Raw genomic sequence first — 22,142 nt, 5'->3', positions numbered from 1 at the left:
TCCCGTGCCAGTCGCAGTGCCAGCGTCATGTAACTCAATGTACGTGGCTGCTCAGCGTATTGAACACGCAAGTATCCAATTCCGCTGCTTTGACTGTATCATAGAAATTACTTACCTTACTTACCTCACTTTATACCTTTATAGCCTTACTTTATAGGTACAGAGTAGGTTACAACCCCGGGTCGACGCTTGGCTAGCGTCACGACACGTTAACGTCGGTTGCCGGCACTTTATTAATGTTATTCCTATCCTATCCTAGCACTCCATAGATCTTGCCCTGTTCTACGCCAAGTTTTCTTCCGATTTTTGCACAAGAGCAGCGCTATCGGAATAGGCTGCACGAAAGCCCAACGCTCCAAAAAACAAACAAAGCAACATGGATGTACCCAAATAAAAACTTCGTTTTGCGCTCATTTACGTATAGTAGGAATGACCCGTGCGTTTCTCGCAAAATATGACATTGGAGGGTATATAGCAACAGTTTGCGGCAGTCAGCGTGTTTCATTACTAAGCAATTGGCCCAAATCGCTCACAGCGAACGTCCACCGTGTACATTTCAATGCGCGCCGCCGACCGCCCATCCACATTAATGCGACGACGGTGCAGCCACCTGTAAGCCCGATCTCGCGGCCATTAGCGAAGGCGATCCACCGCCCGAGACAACTCCCGCAAAGACACTTTACAAGAGCAATGAGAAAAGTCAAAAACAGTTCGACCACAATGTGTTTATCGCATGCAGTACCGTAAAGAGTAATCGACGCTGAATAAAAATATAGGCTTTTTCTATCTTTTTCTGAATACAAATATAGGTTTTTTTTTTCTTTTTCTGCCTGGTCACGTAGGGCTAACGAAAAAGCCCGCGCACGGACACCTTACACGACGGCTCACAAAACGGCACAACACCTGCACGTCGTTGCGCAATTACCACACAGCAGCGCGTGTGGCTAACCCTTCGGCATCTGTGCTTGCCGGTAGTAAAAGTCTCTGAATCCCTTCACGCGCTCGAAGGGTTTTTCGAGACATTTCCCCGTTGAGTCCGTCATATCAGCGTTGAGCAACAGCCACGTCAGGTTTGTCCGTGCGTCGGATCTCTTCATGATGTTCGTGGCCTGGGAAGCCGAAACGGAAAGACAGGTTCTTCTCTTCCTTAGCAAAGTGCGGACACCTAATCTAGAGGCCGAATTCAATATAGTATAAGCTTTACATGCTTACGAAGAACGCATTCGCAAACAGTGACTGACAGTAGACCGCTAAAGGGTACTATATTTCAAAGTCTAGAAATTAGATGTGCCTCGCTTCTTCGAATTCTTCGCAATGGCCATCGTGAAAACGTCACTGCAAAGCAGCGTGACGTTAAAGAGGCTGGCGGAGACGCACTTTCAGTGCGGTTGCACGTCCGTTTGCCGAAACACTGGCCGGGAGACGCAAGTGCGCGTCTTCCACGTGGCTCCGGCGTCGACTAACGTAAGCGCAAGTGTTGTATTGAGCAGACCCCCTTGGAGATATGGCCGACGGCCCATATCTCCATGTGAGTTCGACTCCCACCAAAGGTCATGGGTTCGAGTGCCTTAAGTGACTTTATTTTATTCAACTGTGCCTTAATTAACCCCGAAGGTAGTGGGTTCGACTCTCGACCTGTCAGCTTGAATACAATTTAGATATGGCCGAACACCCATATCTCCACGTGAGGCTCACTGAGTTTTGGTTACATGAATTTTGGTGCAATGACGCCGGACATCGCATATTTCATCGGATGAACTGTTTAAGGCTTTCGTCTTAATATCACAAATTGAAAATTAAAGCAGTGAGCACGAATGGACGTCTTAACGAAAGACAACAAAATTACATGAAGTGAGCACTAGAAGGAAATATTAAAGAAGCAAGTTAGCAAGAAAACGAATTACAATTAATCTCCGAGGACAGTGTGATTAGCTCTGCTAAGAGCAGATCTAAAATCGCGGAAATTAGGCATTGTTTTTTGTATATGAAGAGTTCAGGCCCAAGCAAGTCACCTTTTCAATAAGGTGGTTGAGCGTGTCAAACGCCAACAGCCTCGCCTGGAGTCGCTTGGACTGCAGCGTGGTGGCAAGGCCGATGGCTGTCTTCTCGAGCTTGAGGTCCGTTTCTCGCACCTTGCATGCCTGGAGCATTCAAGCAACGATCATACAGATACTGTCCGCTGTGCATTGTTTTTCGTATCTTTTTCGCGCAGTCGCTGCTACCATAGCTCTGCTAGCTATCGCGGAAGTTGAGCACCCAACACAACGTAGTGTCTGAATTTCGAACGTCGCTGTGATTAATAGAAAAGTGTTCCTGTCGTATCGCCAGAATCTGCCTACGACAACGAGCGCTCACTGTGCTAGTTAGTGTTGGAGGGTAAGTGTTAGAGTTCGGCACCGGGCTCGTAATTTCTTTATCTTCAGAGTTGCCGTTATTCAGTAAGGAAACAGCAGCAGCCATGGCCAGTTGACAACGTTCGCAAACACAGCTTCAAGCTTGGAAGCAATCAAGCCGCAAGCTACGTGTATGAACCGTGCAAGTTATTGAAAGAGGCGTGCTGGGACGACATGGTTTGGTGGATGTCAGCTACGTGTTGTACCACCTTCTAACTTTTCTGATTGGATTCATATCCAATCACCCACACACACATACACCTCGACGTCAGACACTTTCTGCACGTTTGTTTTTCCGCTCGTCAAAGTACGCTTCGGTCAGCACCTCCTTCGGACGTGGAATGTCAAAAGCGAAGGTGAGTAGTGAGTGATCGAGTGGGCATCCCAATCCATACCATACCCCCGATTTGGTGAAAATTCCTCCATGTCAGAGGGATGTACCGCTCCTCCCCGTAGCGAAGGCGGGTTCACGGCGCCCGGTTCTATATATATATATATATATATATATATATATATATATATATATATATATATATATATATATATATATATATATATATATATATATATATATTCAAGAATTCAAGATATATCAGTTTTAGAATGATTGGTAGGTATACTATTTTACGGGTACAAACCAAGCATTCTTATGCACGTCGAGCATCTAAGCATGTCAAGCTAAGGGTACACACAAGCATTATACGATCATGAAAATCAAACAAACAGCAAATTTGTAAATACAACTTATACAGGTACTATAAAAAACATATACAGTAAAAGCTCGTTAATTCGAACCGCAAGGGGAAGCCGCTTCAGTTTGAATTAACGAAAGTTCGAACTAACGAAAGTGAAGGAGGGCAACAGTACACTGCGATTTGGAAGCAGTAGGGCATGTCAGAAATTTGGCGTGTCAGAAAGTGATGGCGTGTGCCGCGGGCACACGCCATCTTCAAGTAGAAGCTCTGGGTCCGACTGTGCCACACCACCGATGTCCACCGAAACGAACGTTAGCCGAGGCTTAACACTATCACAATGAATCGCGACGGCCGATACCTCCTAAGCAGAAAACAGAGGTGCACAACCGATGAAGACTGCCGAGACAAAGACGCTGAACATGTGAAGGTGGCGAAGGCCCTGATTCGTTGGTTCTTGATTGCAAGCGCAGCTGCGACGTACTTGATTCGCTGTGTTTTGGAGCCTGCCGTGCCATCTCCGCACAACATTAACAGCTGTACAAGATTTGCAAAGCCTCCGAGATTCGCAACGGGCAAGAAGTCTCGGAGGTTACGTAGAACGGAGAGGCGGCAGCCGCCGCTGCCTTCTGGCTGACCGCGCGTCCGTTAGATTTTTGTCCGATTTTGCCTTCTCTCGCCGTTCTCTCCGTTTCGGAGGCAATATAAATATAGCCTTGTGTGTAGGCAGTAGGCGCGTTTCTCTGGCCGTGTGCCAGGCGAGCGTAGTTCGAATTATCCGTGAAGGAACCTTCTCGCGTTCGAATCAACGGACTTTTTCATACATAGACTTCTATGGAGCTTGGCCGGACCAAATCGTACAGTTCGAATTATCCATAAAGTCGAATTATTGAAGTTCGAATTAACGAGCTTTCACTGTATGAGCCAAGTGTCATCACAGATAACGTTGGTCTGGTATCATTATACTCAGCTCGGCAAGCTCTAGAAATTTCAGGGCTGTCTGCTATGTTGCAATTGAGGCCTCTAGCGCATTCCGATCGCTCACTGCTTGGGGAAAAAAGAACAAAAAAGTGTTGTTATTGCAAAATAATTCCTCAAAAGTAAGAGGGTGTTTCTGGCGGGAGATTCTGTAGTGGCTTATATTGATGAAGTCTTCGGAGTTAAACTGAAATTATTGTGCAGAATTAAGCATAGCAACTTCGAGCGGTATATCTGCAGTCGGCTAGATATAGCGTAAAGCTCTGCACAAAGTGTAAGTTCCGTCAGTGAATACGTGCGACTGTATTTGTTATATATAAATCGCGCAGGTTTTCGCTGCACCCTTTCGAGTGTGGCTACGTTGGTAGCTGTATAAAGCGACCATGCAATATTAGCATATTCCAATATCGGACGATTAAGCGAAACGTAAGCCAGTAGCTTTATTCCGGGAAGCAAGTTATTCAAGGCACGTTTAAGGAGAAAGAGCTTGTTCATGGCTTTTTTGCTACATGCTGAACGCGTCTTGTCCAGCTTAAGTCGAATGTCCTAATGCCCACATATAGGTATTTAATAAGAGTTTGCAGTGTGGTGTTATCTGAACCATAAGTGAACTTGAGCGGAATTGTTTCTTTGTAACGGACATAGGAACTGTCTTTTATTTGTCAACGATTATGTTTCAATCGTGACATCACTGAAAAACATCATTTATGCCGCTGTTTAGTTTGGTCTGGTCGGACCAATCTATTATAGTGTCACCCATGGCGTGAGTGGAATAGAAGGAGCGTCGGACATTCAACTGCACTACCTCCACAATCCGACCCACGATTTTAGACTGTACCATCTCCGGAATCAGCGCAAGAACAAGGCCAGAATAAGAAACTGACATACACCTTTCGAATAAATTGGGGTAACTCACCAAAGAAGATATTGTCACCCAAATTTGGTTCTCTTTCTGTTGAATTTCGTCTGCCTTCAGCAGGCTCATCGTTTTCGATACACTGCGTAATTGTGATCAAGAGGTGTCGAACACAGAAGGTCGGTAAAGCAAACGTTTCAAACACAGAAGCTAGTCTTCAGTGAGGCCCCTTTATATTGGTTACACTGAATCCACGAATAGATCCTCACAAGTGCGCCCGACGTTCATTTGGTGCATTCCTATCAACGCCTCTGTATAGGAATCAATAGCAGCAAGATAAGTTCATGGCACCGTATTCTAGTATTTCCCTTCGGTGTTTTTTAGGAGTTTCCCCTGACCAGTTCGCAACAAGTTGGCAACTGATTGACCAAGCGACAGTGGCTGTGGTATTACCCCCGACCCCATAAAGGTCACACAAATCTGCGTGAGACAACAAATGCGCATACTTTATGCGGATTCACAATAAACATCGCCTCTTGCTTATATAGGCTACTAAACTTGCGGCAATCCCGATACCCTTGAGCACCTTCCCTGTGATTGCGTACCGTGGGCACAGGAACGCTCAAGGGTCATCACTGTCTACAGGCAAGAGGGCGCACCTGCTGCAACACAAAACGACCCCCTGTTCCCGTCGCGTGTCCACCTCGGAGCTCTCCACAGCCTCTTGGAGTTTCTGGAGTCGAACTTGATGACCGCGTATGGTAGGCGCCCGTACCCCGGCGGCCACTGCCTTCATCCTCGGCCTTCTCCATGAAAGGAGGAGACTCCTCATGCTTCTCCTTCTCTACCCATTCTTTCATCTCTATTTCCTACTACCCCTGACGCTTCGCCGTGCTCCCTATTGGTCAGCAGAAATAAGCGTGATTTCCCACAATGAATCACTACTGCTACCATTCAACTTGAACTTTCCGTAAAGAGTACGCTGAGTAGCCTAAGTTCAATTACAGAGATGGAAGGTGCTTAGACCAAAGTAAAATAAATACAGTGGGAGGGGTATTACCCTAAATCTTCACTGAAAAAGCTTTGTATATTCGTCTTCGCAGCCTAACATGACTGTCATCACACTAAACAGCGTTCACATTTATGTGTATTTGTGTATGTGCATGCGACCTGCCCATGTAGTGACACGAGGGACAGCCATGCCGTACTGAAATGGCAGAGAATAAAATGGGGCCGCTTCATCTGTGCTGTCTGCTGTCTTGTCAGAAACATTGGGCCGCTTTGTGTTTGCCCGAATGGACACCTTGAGGCTGGTTTTGGCCGAATAACCAACATGGGTCACTGAGTACGTGCCATTGGGTCGGGGCCCGAGACCAACAACTTTGGCAGTAGTATGCGGCACCGAATGTGTGCCAGTACTCGGTCAATCCAGAAGAGTTATGTGTGACTAGGGAGGAAGAGGTGTGAAGCCCTTATTGTATTTAGGTGCGCCTCGTACACCTCTCATCAACGTTCTTCCCGCGACAAGCGTCATACATATCCGTCGGCCTCGTGATGAAGACAGCTGAGAGCTACAAGTGCTAAGACTGCGTTCGCAGAGGGAGAATACTTGCGACCGCCAGTGCTCTTCCGAGAGGATAACACGGTTGCGGCAAGACTTTTCACCCTCTGAGCAGCTCGACACTAGTGACGCTAAGGAACAATGGCACTGAAGCCGATTATTAATGAGAAGGCTCACATTAGTGACGCTGTAAACTAGTTTCAAGACACATGCTAAACCTCACTGCCTGCTATGCAGAGGATCCTTCGCAGCCTACGAATGGATTCTTTGTGCACTTCGTTTTACCACTGCAGATGACAGATGCCTTTATAAATAAATCTGCACAAAGGTACATTTAGATTATAGGCGTGCTATTGGTGCATAAACCTGTTCGTTATAGTCATGTTCAACTGCATTTGAAGTTGTAACCATGCATCCATTTGGATTCAGACACCATGTATTGCTAGAAGAACAGGAACAAAAAAGAGTAAATACACAGATGCTTGAACACTAGAACTTGCCTGAGAGTAAGCCGAGATGCCGAAGCCAATGCATGGTTGGTACGGCCCACTCTTGGCGCTACTGGGTCGCTCCTTGAAGCTGTAAATGGCGACTCCCATCTGCAGTGTCAAGGCCACGACGAGATCCGACCTCGCGAATCGTGACTTCGCCATACGGTAGGCCTTGTCCTGGTGATTTCATAACGCACGTTCAACGACACGCCCTCTCTACGCAACGAGAAAGCTGCCTAATAATTACTATCGCGACTCGTATTGTCCGTATCTTATAATCTCATTTACAGGGCATTTCACGTAACTTGAGCCAAGGATTTAAAGAAAATTGGTGAACTGCAGCTGAATGAAGCCAATGACCTATGGTTTGCCGACATATGAAGCTCCTTAGAGTGTCTTTTTTAGTATTCCGTTCAATATGTAAGTAAATAGGACCAATTATGTAAAAACTTCAATATTCGTTTTAGGGCCGAGAGCCTTTAGTTAAGCTTATAAAGTTTCCATATTTTTTTATGGGGGCGAACATGCTCTGTGGTGATTTTTCTCGGCGTTTAAAGAAAGCCCGCGAAATAAATAAAAATTGGCAGTGGCTTAGCTCGGTTACGCCAGGATATACGTAGCGAAAGCTACGGCATAGCGTGATTAGCCATGGTTAATCTTGATTGCAAGTCCAGGTTAGTCTGGTTGTCTAGCTATATTACGGTGTTTAGCCAGTCATTCGGCGCGCTGTTCGTCTGTTTCCTGAACGATTCGTTTCCTTTTCATCTCGTGCCGATGTCGATTGCAGGCCTCCTCCTGGTTACCAGAATTGTTGTCGTCCATACTGCCGCCTCAACTGTGGTTGCGGCACACGCGAGCACTCCTTTTCAATCCTTCGACGTGTTATCAGGCACTCTGCGCAGCTGGGGAAGCGAGCGGAGGCGACCGAGACGACGAGAAACGCGACGTGGCGTCATACCAAGCGGTGGGGCGGAAAGGCACGGCGCTGCGCAACGGCGGAACAGCTGTGTCTCGGTGCTACTAGTGGCGCATGCGCAGTAGGGACTGAGGAACAAGAGAGAGAGCGAGAGAGAAACATCCACGGCGAGGCGCGCGTTGTGACGTCATGTGTCTCCTCGGAGCACCGCCACGGCGTTCGCGGCCACTAGAGCTTTCGCTTTAAACCCACGTGACTGCGCTCAGGCGCTGTCGTATTGCCGCACTCTCAACCGTGCTTACAGCGAAAGGACCGTGCGCAGACCACGGTGAAGTGAGGGGCCACGACTGTAGGCATCGACTTCACAGTGCGTCAGCATCTTCGACGGTGGCACATGGAAAGGAGGCACCTTCGTCGCTGGTAAGCGATAGGCTGACCGCGCGCAGCGTTCTTCCAATCGAAGCACGGTCCATCATTCTCCTCTCCGAGGAACTGGCGATGTGGCTGCAGCGTGAAGCATTCTTCTTAGCCACAATCACCCCCATTGGAAAAGGAGCCATCCTGGCGACTCCTGGTGAACATAGTCCGAGTGGTTCGTAATACGGCTGTAGGCACTGCGCGCGGACGTTTTCACGACTCCGACAGCGCTGGCCCGTAGCTGGCATGACAGACTCGACGAGATAATTCACAGGCAATGTCGGCGCTACAACACCGTAGGGCTTGTGATATTTGGAGACAAGCTTGGGTGAGAGGCCAGCAGGAACAGAACAGCTCCGAACCAAATCCGTACAAGGGATCGGAAGTAAGTGAAAATGCGGGTGGTATTGGTCACGTCGAGATTGTTGTTGCCATTGGTCGACCGTATAGTAAAAGAATGGGCGATCTGACGCAATTTCTGGGAATGGCGGGCAGCTTCATGGATGCGCGTCCACTCGGACGATTCGCGTAGGTACGGCAGAATGCTGGCGAGCGTTGTCGAAGGCTCGCGGTCCTACAAGAGAAAGAATGGCGAAAGACCTGTGCTCGCCTGTGGTGCAGTGGTGTAGGCGTACGTCATGAACGTCAAAATAAGTTCCCAATCAGTGTTATTAGAGGAGACAGATCTGAGAGCATGTCGTCCATACCATTCGTTTGAGGATAGTAGGCGTAGGCAGTTCAATAAACGATTCCACATTAAGCAAGGAGCGCGTATACGACCTTGGAGAAGAACACATGTGCTCTATCCCTCAGGAGCTGGTGAGGTGCGCCGTGACAGAGGACGAGGAGGTGGAAATAAGTTTTTTGACTCCTGAGGAACCCCTCCCCACCCACGCGTGATATAGAACGAAGTTTTTCATGACGAGGGATACGGTATCACGAGCTGTGGCTGCAGGCAGAGCGGCCATTTCAGCGTGTCGCGTCAATGGCGAAGACTGTAAATATTCGACGGTAATGACAACTATCCAGCGGTTTCCGGAAGCCGTGCTCAGTAGGGTTACATACAGCTCAATGCCAATGCGATCGCATGGCCTGGCAGGGCACGGGATTGACTGGAGTGGACCAGAAATATGCTGGACAGGAAGCTTGAGGCGCTGTCACTGAGGGCACGATCGAAAGTGTTTGCACTCAAAGGTGTACATGCCTCATGAATAAAACCTGGGTGTACGTTTTTAAGACACCCGCATGTCCACACTGCGTATCAACGTAGAATGCAGAACATATTCCACCACGAAGAGATCGAGGTATAACCAGGAACCATTTGCGGCCGTCAGGGAGGTAGATCCGGTGATAGAGAAGGTCATCCCACACCTCGAAGTGAAAAGCTTGACGGTGAAAAGCTCGAGAAGGTGGTGGAGGAGTCGACGGGTTTGAAATAAAGCGCATAAAAGCGCTAATCCAGGCATTCCTGCGTTACTCCCAAGACGTGTGGCAGCCTCCTGGGAACGATAGTAATTTATCAACGGAAGGCAAGCAGGCAACATTTCGATTGACACGGGCAAACGGGAATGGACGTCGACATTGGTGTGAAGGTGGCCCGAAATGTAGACAACGGGCACGTCGAAGCAATGGAACCGCAAAGCTTAGGGAGCTAGCTGGCCGTAGGACTACTTCAACATGGACAGGCAACAAAGCGCACGGTGGTCTGCAAATACATCGAAGGGACGGTAGCGTCTTAATCTACCAAGTGCCCAGATTATCGCGAAACCTTTTTTTTTTCTTAACGGGCTAACTGGTCTCTGCTTTAGTGAGTGCGCTGCTTGCATATTCAACGACGTACTCGTTGAAACCAAATTTGCGCAGCGCGAGCACAGTGCCGAGTCCAGCACCGCTGGAATCGATGTGCACTTCAGTCGGAGCTGTAGGGTCGAAGTGACGAAGTATCGGCGGCGAGGTTAGCAGGCGACCCAACTCTTTCGAAGCATCGTTGAAGGTCGGGGTGCCTCGGCGTCCTTCAGTGCACCTCGTACTGCCTCGGCGTAACCGAGCGTACGAGCACGGTGAAGGATGAAAGAGTGAACGCTCAGCACAGGGGGTGATGGAAGACGGCGATAGTCAAGAGAGCGCGAGAAAGAAAGCGGAAGTGGAGAGCATGGCGAAATGCCGAGGACAAAAGCAGAGTGCCGCGGGAGACTACGAGATGGCGCCAGAGTATTCGTAAACTGATTGTACGGGCGACGCGAATGGTGTGGTACTTTCTTTAGGCCACGCACGCACCACTGATTACACTGAAACCTTTGACGATTCATGTATAGAAGCCAACGCGCTTGACCCATAGATCAGATTTTCGACGATCGCCGACTGTGATCGCGGCTATCGTTGTACATTAGTGTGTCTTGTTTTGCAACGCTTCGCTCCCTCTGACAGGGGCCGCACGAGGGAGATTCTCCGCGCCAGCCAATATATCACGAAATTAAAACATATGCAGAGCTGGGCATAGATTTTGCATTAGGGAGTATCATCATCGTCTCATCATCGGTGAATCTTTGTTCTGTCTTTTTTTTCTACATACATTCTTGGCTTATACAAGCCCTTCATAATGACTTAACAGAAAGAGCATAGTTTGTTATTTACCCGTTTTATTTCTGACTGATCTCTTCAAAGCGCAAGTATTTTGAAAATTTTTAGAAATATGCCTTTTTCCACACGCTTTCTTAATGCACCCTGTAAACATGCGGATATACTTGCCAGAGTGGGTGTACTCAAGTTCCGGCTCTTGAAAGCGTTGACAGGCAGCGCGATGCATCGTAGGTTGCTCGGCATCGTCACAATTGTGGCCAGTATCACCACGATGTCCACATCAAGCCTGCGGGCAACAAAATTTATGCAAATGACACGAGGTACAGCGAGTGATCTGAAAACTATCTGTCCGAAACGAACCAACGAAAGATCTGCGCAGCGTTGTAATCCCAGACTTTAAAGCGTTGCTTTCGCTCACTCTTGCTGAACTTAGCCTTGTATTCTAGAAGGTTCCTCGACATAACTCCATCCCGAATGGAGAAGGAGAATGGCAGCGCCTCCTTTCGACAAAAGGGGGTCACTGCTCTCCATTCCTGCCGTTGGACGGCAACACTTGAGATGAGTAACGTATTTTTCAGCCGAGGAGTGGCGCTGTGGCAAAGCCTGTTGCGGATGCAATACGTACGAGGTGCTCCGGGCTATGTGGAAAGGTGTGATGGTTCCAGGACTTACGTTCGTAAATGCGGTTGTTTGCTTGAAATTAGGGTTACAATAAGGACTCGATGGCAACCAAAGTTTAGTGGGCCCCCTCGCATTGGGCGCTCACGGGAAGACTACACATGAAGCTGCACAAATTTGTATAGCTGGACAAGTTTTGAAATGAGCGACGCTCCAAGCAAAATTATCAAAAACGACTGAGGAATGTGGAAGAAAAACATGGATTCACAGTGGAGGAAAAGAGCTAGGAAGCTTACCAGCATGTCTAGGGCCTGTAGGTGAGCAACGCAACAACAAATAACGTCAAACAGAAAGTCAGACAAGCTGAGATAATCTCATTGGTCATGGCAATAGAAAAAAAACCTGCCACGAGTAGCTACTTCAGAGGAATAAACGATATCAGGACAGAACCAATTTTGTGATAACCCAAAGGGAAGCTCATTACTTTTCGAAACGAGATCAGGAGGCCTTAGAAAACGCACATATAAAGCGAGATATAAGAGGGAAGAAGATGCATGTGCTTGCTGCGGTAAAGCTAGGGAAACGGTGGCGCATTTTTATTACAATGTAAACATATCTACCCAGCGGTTGATATATGCGCCACTGTCATCGTTGAGGCCCTTGGATTCAGCGAGAGCATGGGGAAAGTAAACATAGCCTCAGTAGAGATTAGTAAGTGGCGATTGGAAAATTGGTGGAGCAAAAGTAGCGAAACGACAAACAGAGGTGCAAAAAAAAATCACAAATAGGTGTCAGAAACTTTGGTTACAGGAATTTAGGGTGGTTCTTTTTCCTTTTTTTCTTTTCTTTAACATAGGTGGTGACAATGTGCAATATAACAGCAAAAGCTTGGTGGCGCAACCCAGTGCCCCATTCAAAGGGGAAGCTCATCACATCCATCCATCTATCCATCGATGAGAGGAGGAAGACGTTCTAGTGGGGTATGGCTTAAGAACCCGAAGGCTAGTATGTTTCCTATTTTCAGTTGCCGTTGGAAATGTAAACCCGAGACAGTTTATTCCTAAAGGCTATGCTGAATATAGCACGCGTCATAAAAGGGACATGACTATAGAATGCAGAGTGCGACTATAGACGCAATCAGCAAGGCGACCACGCAAGTACTGTGATACTTTCAACTACAAATATATTGTCTTCAGAGGCACCCCATATATATATACGCACCCGATGAACAGAAATATAAACAAGAATAACATGCATTTAGGGCTACGTATATGAGAACTGTGCCCATGTGCACAGTATGTAAAACATACAATGTAAAGGTAAACAGCCGTATTTCAAGAAACCAAGGGTTTATTTTTTTCTTTTTTTTACCGTGATGCCATAAGCATGCTCACGTGGTCTCCGTCCTTGCAATCACACACGCCTCAATTATTGCTGTGGTCATATTACAACCGAGTCCCGTGTCATTTATGCATGCATTGCCGAGAACGCGGCTGAATCCCGGTAACACAAACATGATGGCAGGATAAAATATGTATTTCTCTGAAATCATAAGAAAATAGGGGTGCGTGAGCCTGCGGTCAGTGTCGCTATCAGAAAATGAAATGCCGTTCCCTGAATAATCGCTACGACCTGTGGCTTGCATGTTTTGATCTCACTGTGGACACGCGTAATGTAATGTTATGTGTAGTTATGATCTTGTCATTTTTGGTTTTAGTTCCAGTCGGCCGATAGATATATATATACATATATATATATATATATATATTCATACATATAGACTGGGCAGCGAGACAAGGCCAATCCGTAGATAAAGAAGCCGGCATACCAAACACAGCGCTGCTGTCAAGCAGCGATGTGTGCTGGCTGCTTTGTATGTGCCGGCTTCTCTGTCGCTATATATATATATGTATATATATATATATATATATATATATATATATATATATATATATATATATATATATATATATATATATATATATATATATATATATATATATATATATATATATATATATATATATATGTCGGCTGTGTTTGCCGGCTTCTTCATCTACGGATTGGCCTTGTCTCGCTGCCCAGTCTAGCCGTGAATTGAGGAGTTGACCGTGAATTTACCATATGCTAAGGAAAATGACGGCGAAAGTGTGCCCACTCATGAGATATCCATTACGTCACTCGACATTCTCATTCTAACGCGTTGTTACTTCATATCACTTGTTTTTTTTTTTTCACCAATGATCGTGGGTTTTAGTGCCTCAATTACCTCTGCCTTATTTAACTGTGCCTTTATTCATCATCATCATCGTCATCAGCCTAGTTACGCCCACTGCAAGACAAAGGTCTCTCCCATACTTCTCCAACTACCCCGGTCATGTACAAATTGTGGCCATGTTGTCGCTGCAAACGTCTTAATGTCATCCACCCACCTAATTTTCTGCCGCCCCCTGCTACGCTTCCCTTCCCTTGGAATCCAGTCCGTAATCCTTAATGACCATCGGTTATTTTCCCTCCTCATTACATGTCCGGCCCATGCCCATTTCTTTTTCTTGATTTCAGCTAAGATGTCATTTACCCGCGTTTGTTCCCTCACTCAATCTGCTCTTTTCTTATCCCTTAACGTTACACCCATCATTCTTCTTTCCATAGCTCGTTGCGTCGTCCTCAATTTCAGCGGAACCCTTCTCGTAAGCCTCCAGGTTTCCTCCCTTACGTGAGTACTGGTAACACACAGCTGTTATGCACTTTTCTCTTGAGGGATAGTGGCAACCTGCTGTTCATGATTTGAGAATGCCTGCCAAACGCACCCCAGCCCATTCTTATTCTTCTGATTATTTCTGTCTCATGATCCTGATCCGTGGTCACTACCTGCCCTAAGTAGATGTATTCCCTTACCACTTCCAGTGCCTCGCTACCTATTGTAAACTGCAGTTCTCTTCCGAGACTGTTAAACATCACTACTTCCCCCTAATTAACACCAAAGGTGGCGCGTTCAACTCCGACCAAATGTCGTACGTACTAGTGCCCTAATTAACCCTATGTTATATACTGTGCCCTAATTCACTTCGGCTTAGTTAACCCCAACGGTTCGACTATCGTCACTCACAATGTCAACTGAAATCCAACTTGGAGATATTACTGGTTCACCCATACCTCCATGTTGGGTCGTAGATTCGAGTACCTCAATCAACTTCGCCTTAAGTAGCACCAACTCTCGACCTTCGCCATGTCAATGGGAATGCAACTTGTAGATATCGCTAGTTCGCCCAAATATCCAAGTGGGTTCAACTCCCACCAAGAATCGTGGGTTCAATGGTCTTAATTAACTTATATTAATTTCCTGTGGCCTAATTCAGTTCGACATAGCTCCAAATGTAGTCGGTTCACATTGAGCCATTGAAAACGCCCGTCCCGCACCGCCCCCAACCAGCAGCACTCCTCGTGTAATTTGCGTTAGTACGTCACATGATTCAGCTGTGTTCCTATTTGTCCGTTCCGTCCCTTTCATGCGAACCAGTTGCTCCGCTGAAGACATACCTCCTTACATCACCTTAGGCTGTTTAGACCTTCATAATGCTATCACGTAAAACACTCTTGTCGGGGGAAACATCGAGCACAGGTAACAGGATCTACGTACCACAGAACGCGTTCCCTGTGTTACTGAATTTCATAATGATTTCTGCGTACGTGCGTGACAGAAATCTGAAAATCTTGGATGGTCTGCAGTGGAAATCCAACTCTCAGATATGTTTACGTGTGCTGACGCACACACCTCTCAAATGCAGCGTGAGAAACCTTGCGGAATTATTTTTGACTATAAAACCGCAATGTGCCAGTATTCAGGTAACATCATTCTGGTGAAACCGGCATTTCCAGTGTCTTCGTAATACCCAGTATTCGCGATTCTTCCTGGTGCGAAGCAATTTGTCCGGGTTGAATGTTTCCGTCTTTTCTAATGAACATTTGACAATATTTAAATTCTGGTGTTTCATGTATCACAACGATGGCACGATCATGAAGGACACCGTGTTAGGGGATCCGGGATTAATTTTGACCACATGCATGTTTTTAACGTGCACCCGATGCATGATACACGGGCGTATTTTCTTTCGTTCGTTTTTCATTTTGCCCCCACCGATATGCGGCCGCCACGGCCGAAATTATATCCCGCTTTCTTGGGCTTAAGAAGTGCAGCGCGAAATAAACTGCGCCACAATGGCGGGTCTGATTTATCAGCTAAGTAGCCTCAAACGCCTATTAGTACAATTACATTCCGGATTGAGAAATAGACTGAACAGAATCGCCTTTTTGTAAATCCCAAGATCGCGTTCCATAGGAAGATGCAACTTTGAATATAGCAACAGTGGTTGAACAAGGTGAACCTTAGTCTTGAAGCAACGTTTCATAGAAGAAATTAGCATCATGTGACGACTCTAACCCGAGCCGCCTTTGTTTGGGTAACTGGTGCTTTCAAGTGAACAGTACTTCGTCGACGAGAGATAAGGTAATGCGTCTTTGCCAGGGTCCCACCGATGGCAAGTGCTCTCATCGAAAACGTTGTCTCCGGGCTGAGGTCTCCTTTGGCCATTCACTATTGACGAGAGGGATATTATAAAAATTACAAAAAAAAACTCACCGATTACGTCTAAACTTCATATTTTGCTCTGCTGGCGTTTAGAGTGACGCCGAAGACAGAAAACATTCGAATGAACAGAAATAAACACCGATGGACGGGGACGCATTCATCAAGATGCCACCATGTGACACATTCGACGCTAACAAGTTTCGCAAGCTAACTGGCGCAACAGTGATCGCCGTTATATTCTCGCATGCATTCTCTTAATCTTCGTCGCTATCCAGTCAGGTACACTCTTGACGTCCAAGCGCTTCATAGCATCGGGAAGGAACTTGCCCAAACAGAGTTGGGCAACTACACCGAAAATTTACGTGACGAACATGCACTCTGCAGTGCCTAGGGCAGAACAGGCGGATCGAAGCTTGTAAAATAAAGTCTCCGCCTTTCCCGGGTATCTCTGCAACGACAGGCTCCAAAAGCTCTGGCTGCATGTGTTAACCGGAAGTTGCGTACTCACAATGCGAGGTTTTGCGCAGTGTACTCCAGGTTCGACCACGCATTTTTGTGATCGTAGAAGTAGGAGCCAACGCCCACGAAGACCTTGTGGCGTTCTCTCTCTAAACCCAGCAGCCTCCGCATTTCCTGTCAATAATAGCAAGGTCGGAATACCCGTTTTCAGGCACAATATTGCCAAAAAGAAGGAAGAACAGTAGCAAGAATTTTCGAGATAGTTACTGTCAATAATAGCAAGATCGGAATACCCGTTTCTTTATTTCAGGCACAATATTGCCAAAAAGAAGAAAGAACAGTAGCAAGAATTTTCATGATAGTCACAAATACATGTAACAACAGTCTACTTTCCCTGCCTCAACAAACTATCTTGTTTTTTTTTTTTAGGTGACTGACTGGGCATGTTGGTAGGGTACGAATGCAGCATTTTGCGCACAAGACGAGAGCAAAGAAGAGGCTGAGACACAAGAGCACGTTCGTGTGTCTCGGCCTTTTCGTTGTTCTCGTCGTGTGCCCAAAAAAGCTGCAGACTTTCTTTTCGTTTTTCTTAACACAAGTCGAGACAATAGTAGGCTTTTAAAATTTGATTTAGCAACGCACTGGTAACAGACATGACAAGTTTTCGTCTTTTTAGCCCAATTTACAATCGTATTCGCAGATAAAGCAGCGGGGAGGAGAGGAGGGGTCAGACGTGATGTTTCGCATTTGAATGTCACTTGCTTCCCACTACCCGCCGTGGTTGCTCAGTGGCTATGGTGTTGGGCTGCTGAGCACGAGGTCGCGGGATCGAATCCCGGCCACGGCGGCCGCATTTCGATGGGGGCGAAATGCGAAAACACCCGTGTGCTTAGATTTAGGTGCACGTTAAAGAACCCCAGGTGGTCAAAATTTCCGGAGTCCTCCACTACGGCGTGCCTCATAATCAGAAAGTGGTTTTGGCACGTAAAACCCCAAATATTATATTATTATTGCTTCCCACTTTGCACAATATAGGCCAAGTTCGAAATACGTGGCCCAGTTGCGGTATTTGCAATGTATTAGATGCGCGAGTTCTCCAGAACTTTATGATTATGCGTTCGTGTTATAAGCGGTGGAAAATTCAGCCAGCTTCCTTGCCCCAACTACACATTACACCAAGTTCAAACATAGAAAAAGCGCGGAGAACACTACGGCAACTCAGTGTGTTAAGGTAAATGCGTAGAGATAAATTTATAGCCTTAGCGTGAAATTGGTTCTTATTCAAGCATTCCAGGATACCATACGGCGGTTACCCGGAATTTTTTTCGGCGTCCAAAAATAGCTTTAAATGACTAGTTCATATACGGCCAAAATGTGGGAAGGGAAGAGGGGGGGGGGGGCAGGGATGTTTTATAGCGTCTGAGAAAATTTCGTAAAATGCTTGCAGCCTATTTGGGGGCTTTGAAAACAATTACTGAAGCCTTTTTTGTTTGTTTTGGCGTATTTTCATGCTTTATACAGGTTCCCAGTAGGTTTCTTCGGTGTCCTCGGTGCAGTAAAGAAAACATCTTACATTTGCTTAACATTAGGAGAAATTCATGGCCAGTGCTTAGACGAAGTTGGAAGTGTGCGGATGTACTAACGCTTTAGCAGTAAATGGCGTACGCCAGTGATCATAAGCTTCATAACTGTGTTTTACGAACGATACCCAACTTCGCTCACTGCCCTGGGAGTGCAATGACCAAGTTTAGCGAAAATGGTGATGACACTATACCGAGCAAGTACTAGAAGTCAGATGAGTATGGATCGAATAAAGGCTTCGTAATATGTTCCCTAAGAAAGTGCTCAAAAACCATATTGTATGAGGGCAAGGCTTCAAAGAGGCGAGTCATATGCGGGCAACGTCTCAAAGTACGTCGTTTAATTTGAAGCAACGGAAATTTCAGATGCACCTTCTCGAAAGGAACAGCTTTGATGAAAATTGGGTTGTGAATATTTGAAGGTCGCGAACAAGTATCACCTGTCTGTTTTGTTGTGTGACAGCTCCTGCTCAACCGTCTTCCCCACTGAGCCTATCCGGCAAAAGACACAGCCAGGCAGTAAAGCCAAACCTGGCAGGCAAGTTCCCTTTGGAACTTGCCTGCTAGCTTTATTTACTCGAAGTGACGATCACTGAAACGACGTGCCAACCCGTTACCTTGAGTGTATCAGGCGCGGTCATGGTTGCGAGCTTTTCGACACGTTCGGGATCTTCGATAATGTTCAGGATGCCGTAGTGGTTGACCCGGTGCCGCTGCTTCAACGCGTCCAGGTCATCAACAACTTCCACGGCATGAAACATGTCCTTTTCGAGGTACCTACAAAGGAAAGGAACGCGCATCTCTATAAGTGTTGCCTGGGGAGTGTCCAGCTATGGAAATTTAATTTAGTGTAAGTACTCGAAAGAAAAACACGGAATTCGAGCGCCGAACCTTCTACTTCTACAAGTTGTCACGTGGTGTTACCACGTGCCAATCAGCATTGGAATAACCTACCAAACGACATATGTTGACATTCTTGACCCTGTATGCTTCAAAGTACGCTTATGTATACCATTTCCATAATTCGTCACAACTAAACCTTACTGCTCACCTAAGTAAATACTATTGTATTTCCTTAGGTTGTATAGTTTTGTTTGTTTTGTTGTTTTTGTTTGTTTGTTTTGTATTGCGTTAGCATTGTTAGAGAGTTGTTCCTTTATCTTCACCAGTCATTTGTGTAATTTCTTGGTACTCCCTTTTTGCTACTTCACACAGTGGTTTTGTTTCATTTATAGCGTTATTTATATTGTTGGATATTTGTTCTTTCATGCATGTTTGCTTGCTAACAATGCATATTTTTTTGTACTCCTTTCTTTTTGCTAATTCCTTGTGTCCTCCGCTCACGCAATACTCCTTCGGGAGCCTGTGAGGTAACTGAATAAATAAATAAATAAATAAATAAATAAATAAATAATGTTGTGGGGCTTGAGGTCGCTCTGGCGTCTCGTTGGCGCCGCAGATGTGTTTGTACGCTGCATTGCGCGATAAAGTGCGAAAACGAGTGTGCGGCCCCTCCTCAGCGTGTCCAGTGTAAATGCAATACAAGCCCCGTGCGTGGCTTCGTGTTCTCTCTCTCTCTCTCTCTCTGTATACTCACTGTACTAATTGTCCGGAGGCGTCAAACAATGTGAAAGAAATGTTTGGGTGCGCTTTGTGACGGCACCGAGTCAACCAAATCGATACAAGTAAGCATTTCGGAGCAAACAGTAAAAAGTAAGCATTTCGCAAAAAGTAAGCATTTCGGAGCGATAATTTTAAAAAAATTAGGTGGAATATAGTCACTTCTATGCGAAGTGAAAGTGCTAATCATGACCGAGTGCGCTCTGTTTTCAGTAAGTTTTTCTAAATTATTAGGCGTTGTTCATCTTTTTCCTTTTTCAGTTACGAGGTAGTGGACGGCGTATACTTTGGTATAGAGGGAATCAGCAAGGAAAAGCCGTAACCGCTGCAAAGTCGCAATGGAATTCTGCACGAAAAAAAAAAGAGAAAACAATGACGTAAAGCACCAGGCTGAAACCACTGTTACCATGCCTATAACAACGAATCGCTGTGCTAACAATAAATATAAACTTCTGACTTCCCCTAACTTTTCTCGCTCACTGCAAAACGAGCGTCTCGACCTTGGCAGCCTTGAGGGATCATTGAGAAGTTTCCTGAGCCTACTTTCACGTGATGCCTGCGGTTGGCGAGGTGCTGTTTTTGCAGGCCTCTCTGGCACGTGACCATCACTCCTTTGTACTCCGATACCGCGTCACTCATCTCCTAAGTGGTCACCCCTACTGTTGCGGCTTTCCGCTCTAGACCAAGTCTGGTAAGTCAAGTCCAAGTCAGTCAACATCACTTTATTTCAACATCCATATTAAAAAATTTAACGATGCTGGGACTCGTAGGCGATAAACCACAATAGGCGTTACAGAGGCCTGCACCCCGTTTGAAACACACAGGCAGCAGTATGCAGCAAGTGGCAGCGTCCAGTTAGTCTGCTCACAAATGAGATCTCTGTAGAAAATGCTTTAAGCACATACAGCACTTGCAGTGTAAAAAATTGAGAGAAAGTTCATTTAGATTCGCAAATTCTCGGATACATACATCATTACGTTTAACGCCTACATTGTAGCGGCTCATAAGAATGGATTTATAGGTCAAAAACGGGTAGCAATCTGAGGTAATCAAAGATAGGCCTAGTGCAATTCACATTGCTTTCTTCTCGAATGTGTGAACGTTAAGTTTGCACTGATAGCCGTGCCCCATATCAGGTGACAATATGATAAAGTAGAAAAGAAGAAAGAGTTATGGACTACAAGCTTTATGTGTGACGGGAGAAGAGACCACAGCCTCGATAAAGCTCCAACTGCCCGTGATAACTAAAAACGAACCTTCTCAACATGTTCTTTCTAATAATTGACTTCAAGCAATACAACTCCAGGTCTCTTAACAAGTACAACTTCAATGCTAGAAGAGCTCAGAGTATAGCTTATGTCAACATTCATAGTTTTGTTTCGGGTGGGAAATATTACAGCTTCTATTTTCGCAATAGTTATTGCCAGTGAACTCCACTTATATACATGTGCAAGTACATCGACAGCTCGATATATAAGTGCCGGCAGGAGAGAATCTGAGAAATGCAACAAGTGTTGTAGGCTTCTACGATAAACTTTGTATTTCTGTCAATATTTACTAGGTGACTGACATATATGCTAGAGAGCAAAGGTCCGCGGATGATGTCCTACGGTATTTGATATTTATTTTATTAAACTGAGATATAAAGTTTTTGAGTCGCATTTGTTTGCGGTAACATAGATAGCAGCTTAAAAGATTCTGAAAGTTTCCTGAAAGCAATAATCAGAAGGTTCGTTAATAATTGTGCTTTGATTGATGAAATAGAAAGCTTTGGAATAATCAATACGTACTCCAACCCCGTAATTGCCACTTTCAAGGAAGTGTATAATAAATGCTTTATGCAACAAAAAACAAAAGTGCATTCTCAGTAGAACGTCTTTTGTGTGTGTGTGTGTGTGTGTGTGTGTGTGTGTGTGTGTGTGCGTGTGCGTGTGCGTGTGCGTGTGCGTGTGTGTGTGTGTGTGTGTGTGTGTGTGTGTGTGTGTGTGTGTGTGTGTGTGTGTGTGTGTGTAACCAAAGTTGAACGGTGCCACAAAGTTGTGTTTTTTCAAAAAGTGGTCACTCGCATGTGCAATAATTTTTTATACCTTTCGCAAAGACTGGTAGAATCGATATTGGCCTTTAGTCACACATGTCATATCCATCACCACCTTTGTAGACAAGAGACACTTTGGCAACTTGCAGACGTTAAGGAAAATTTTCTGATAAGAATATTAGGTTGACAACATTATTTGCCAACGGGAACAATGATGACAATAACGTGTTTGAGTGGTTCTGTCCGTAAGTTGTCACTGTTTCTGGATTTGAGTGGTCTCGGTATTTCAGATCGCAGCTCTTAGGCGCCCGTTCCTGCGTTGAACGTCGGCGTGCCTCGGCGTCGTACCTCGGCGTAA

At 45.8% G+C, this 22,142-nt stretch overlaps 2 protein-coding genes across 2 annotated transcripts in view; both read right to left on the bottom strand.

The window, feature by feature from the left end:
• Window positions 1-761: 761 nt before the first annotated feature.
• On the bottom strand, window positions 762-7,143 carry LOC135912626 (uncharacterized). The gene is made up of 3 exons (XM_065445118.1): window positions 6,981-7,143; window positions 2,013-2,141; window positions 762-1,109 (listed from the first exon to the last, which is right to left on the bottom strand). The coding sequence occupies exons 1-3, from the start codon at window positions 7,131-7,133 to the stop codon at window positions 945-947; spliced, it is 447 nt and encodes a 148-aa protein (XP_065301190.1). The 5' UTR covers window positions 7,134-7,143; the 3' UTR covers window positions 762-944.
• A 1,447-nt stretch (window positions 7,144-8,590) lies between these two features.
• The window catches only part of LOC135912644 (uncharacterized), a 35,575-nt gene continuing 22,023 nt past the window's right edge, over window positions 8,591-22,142 (bottom strand). The window contains exons 6-9 of the mRNA XM_065445131.1: window positions 18,747-18,906; window positions 16,599-16,723; window positions 11,053-11,170; window positions 8,591-8,878 (exon numbers count right to left, since the gene is read on the bottom strand). Coding sequence (XP_065301203.1) covers window positions 8,591-8,878; window positions 11,053-11,170; window positions 16,599-16,723; window positions 18,747-18,906 — 691 coding nt within the window. The remainder of the gene's footprint in view (window positions 8,879-11,052; window positions 11,171-16,598; window positions 16,724-18,746; window positions 18,907-22,142) is intronic.

This window comes from Dermacentor albipictus, chromosome 7, assembly GCF_038994185.2.
Source record: "Dermacentor albipictus isolate Rhodes 1998 colony chromosome 7, USDA_Dalb.pri_finalv2, whole genome shotgun sequence".
Taxonomy (NCBI): domain Eukaryota; kingdom Metazoa; phylum Arthropoda; class Arachnida; order Ixodida; family Ixodidae; genus Dermacentor; species Dermacentor albipictus.
The sequence above is the reverse complement of the archived record's forward strand: the minus strand, read 5'-3'. Positions and strand labels throughout refer to the sequence as shown.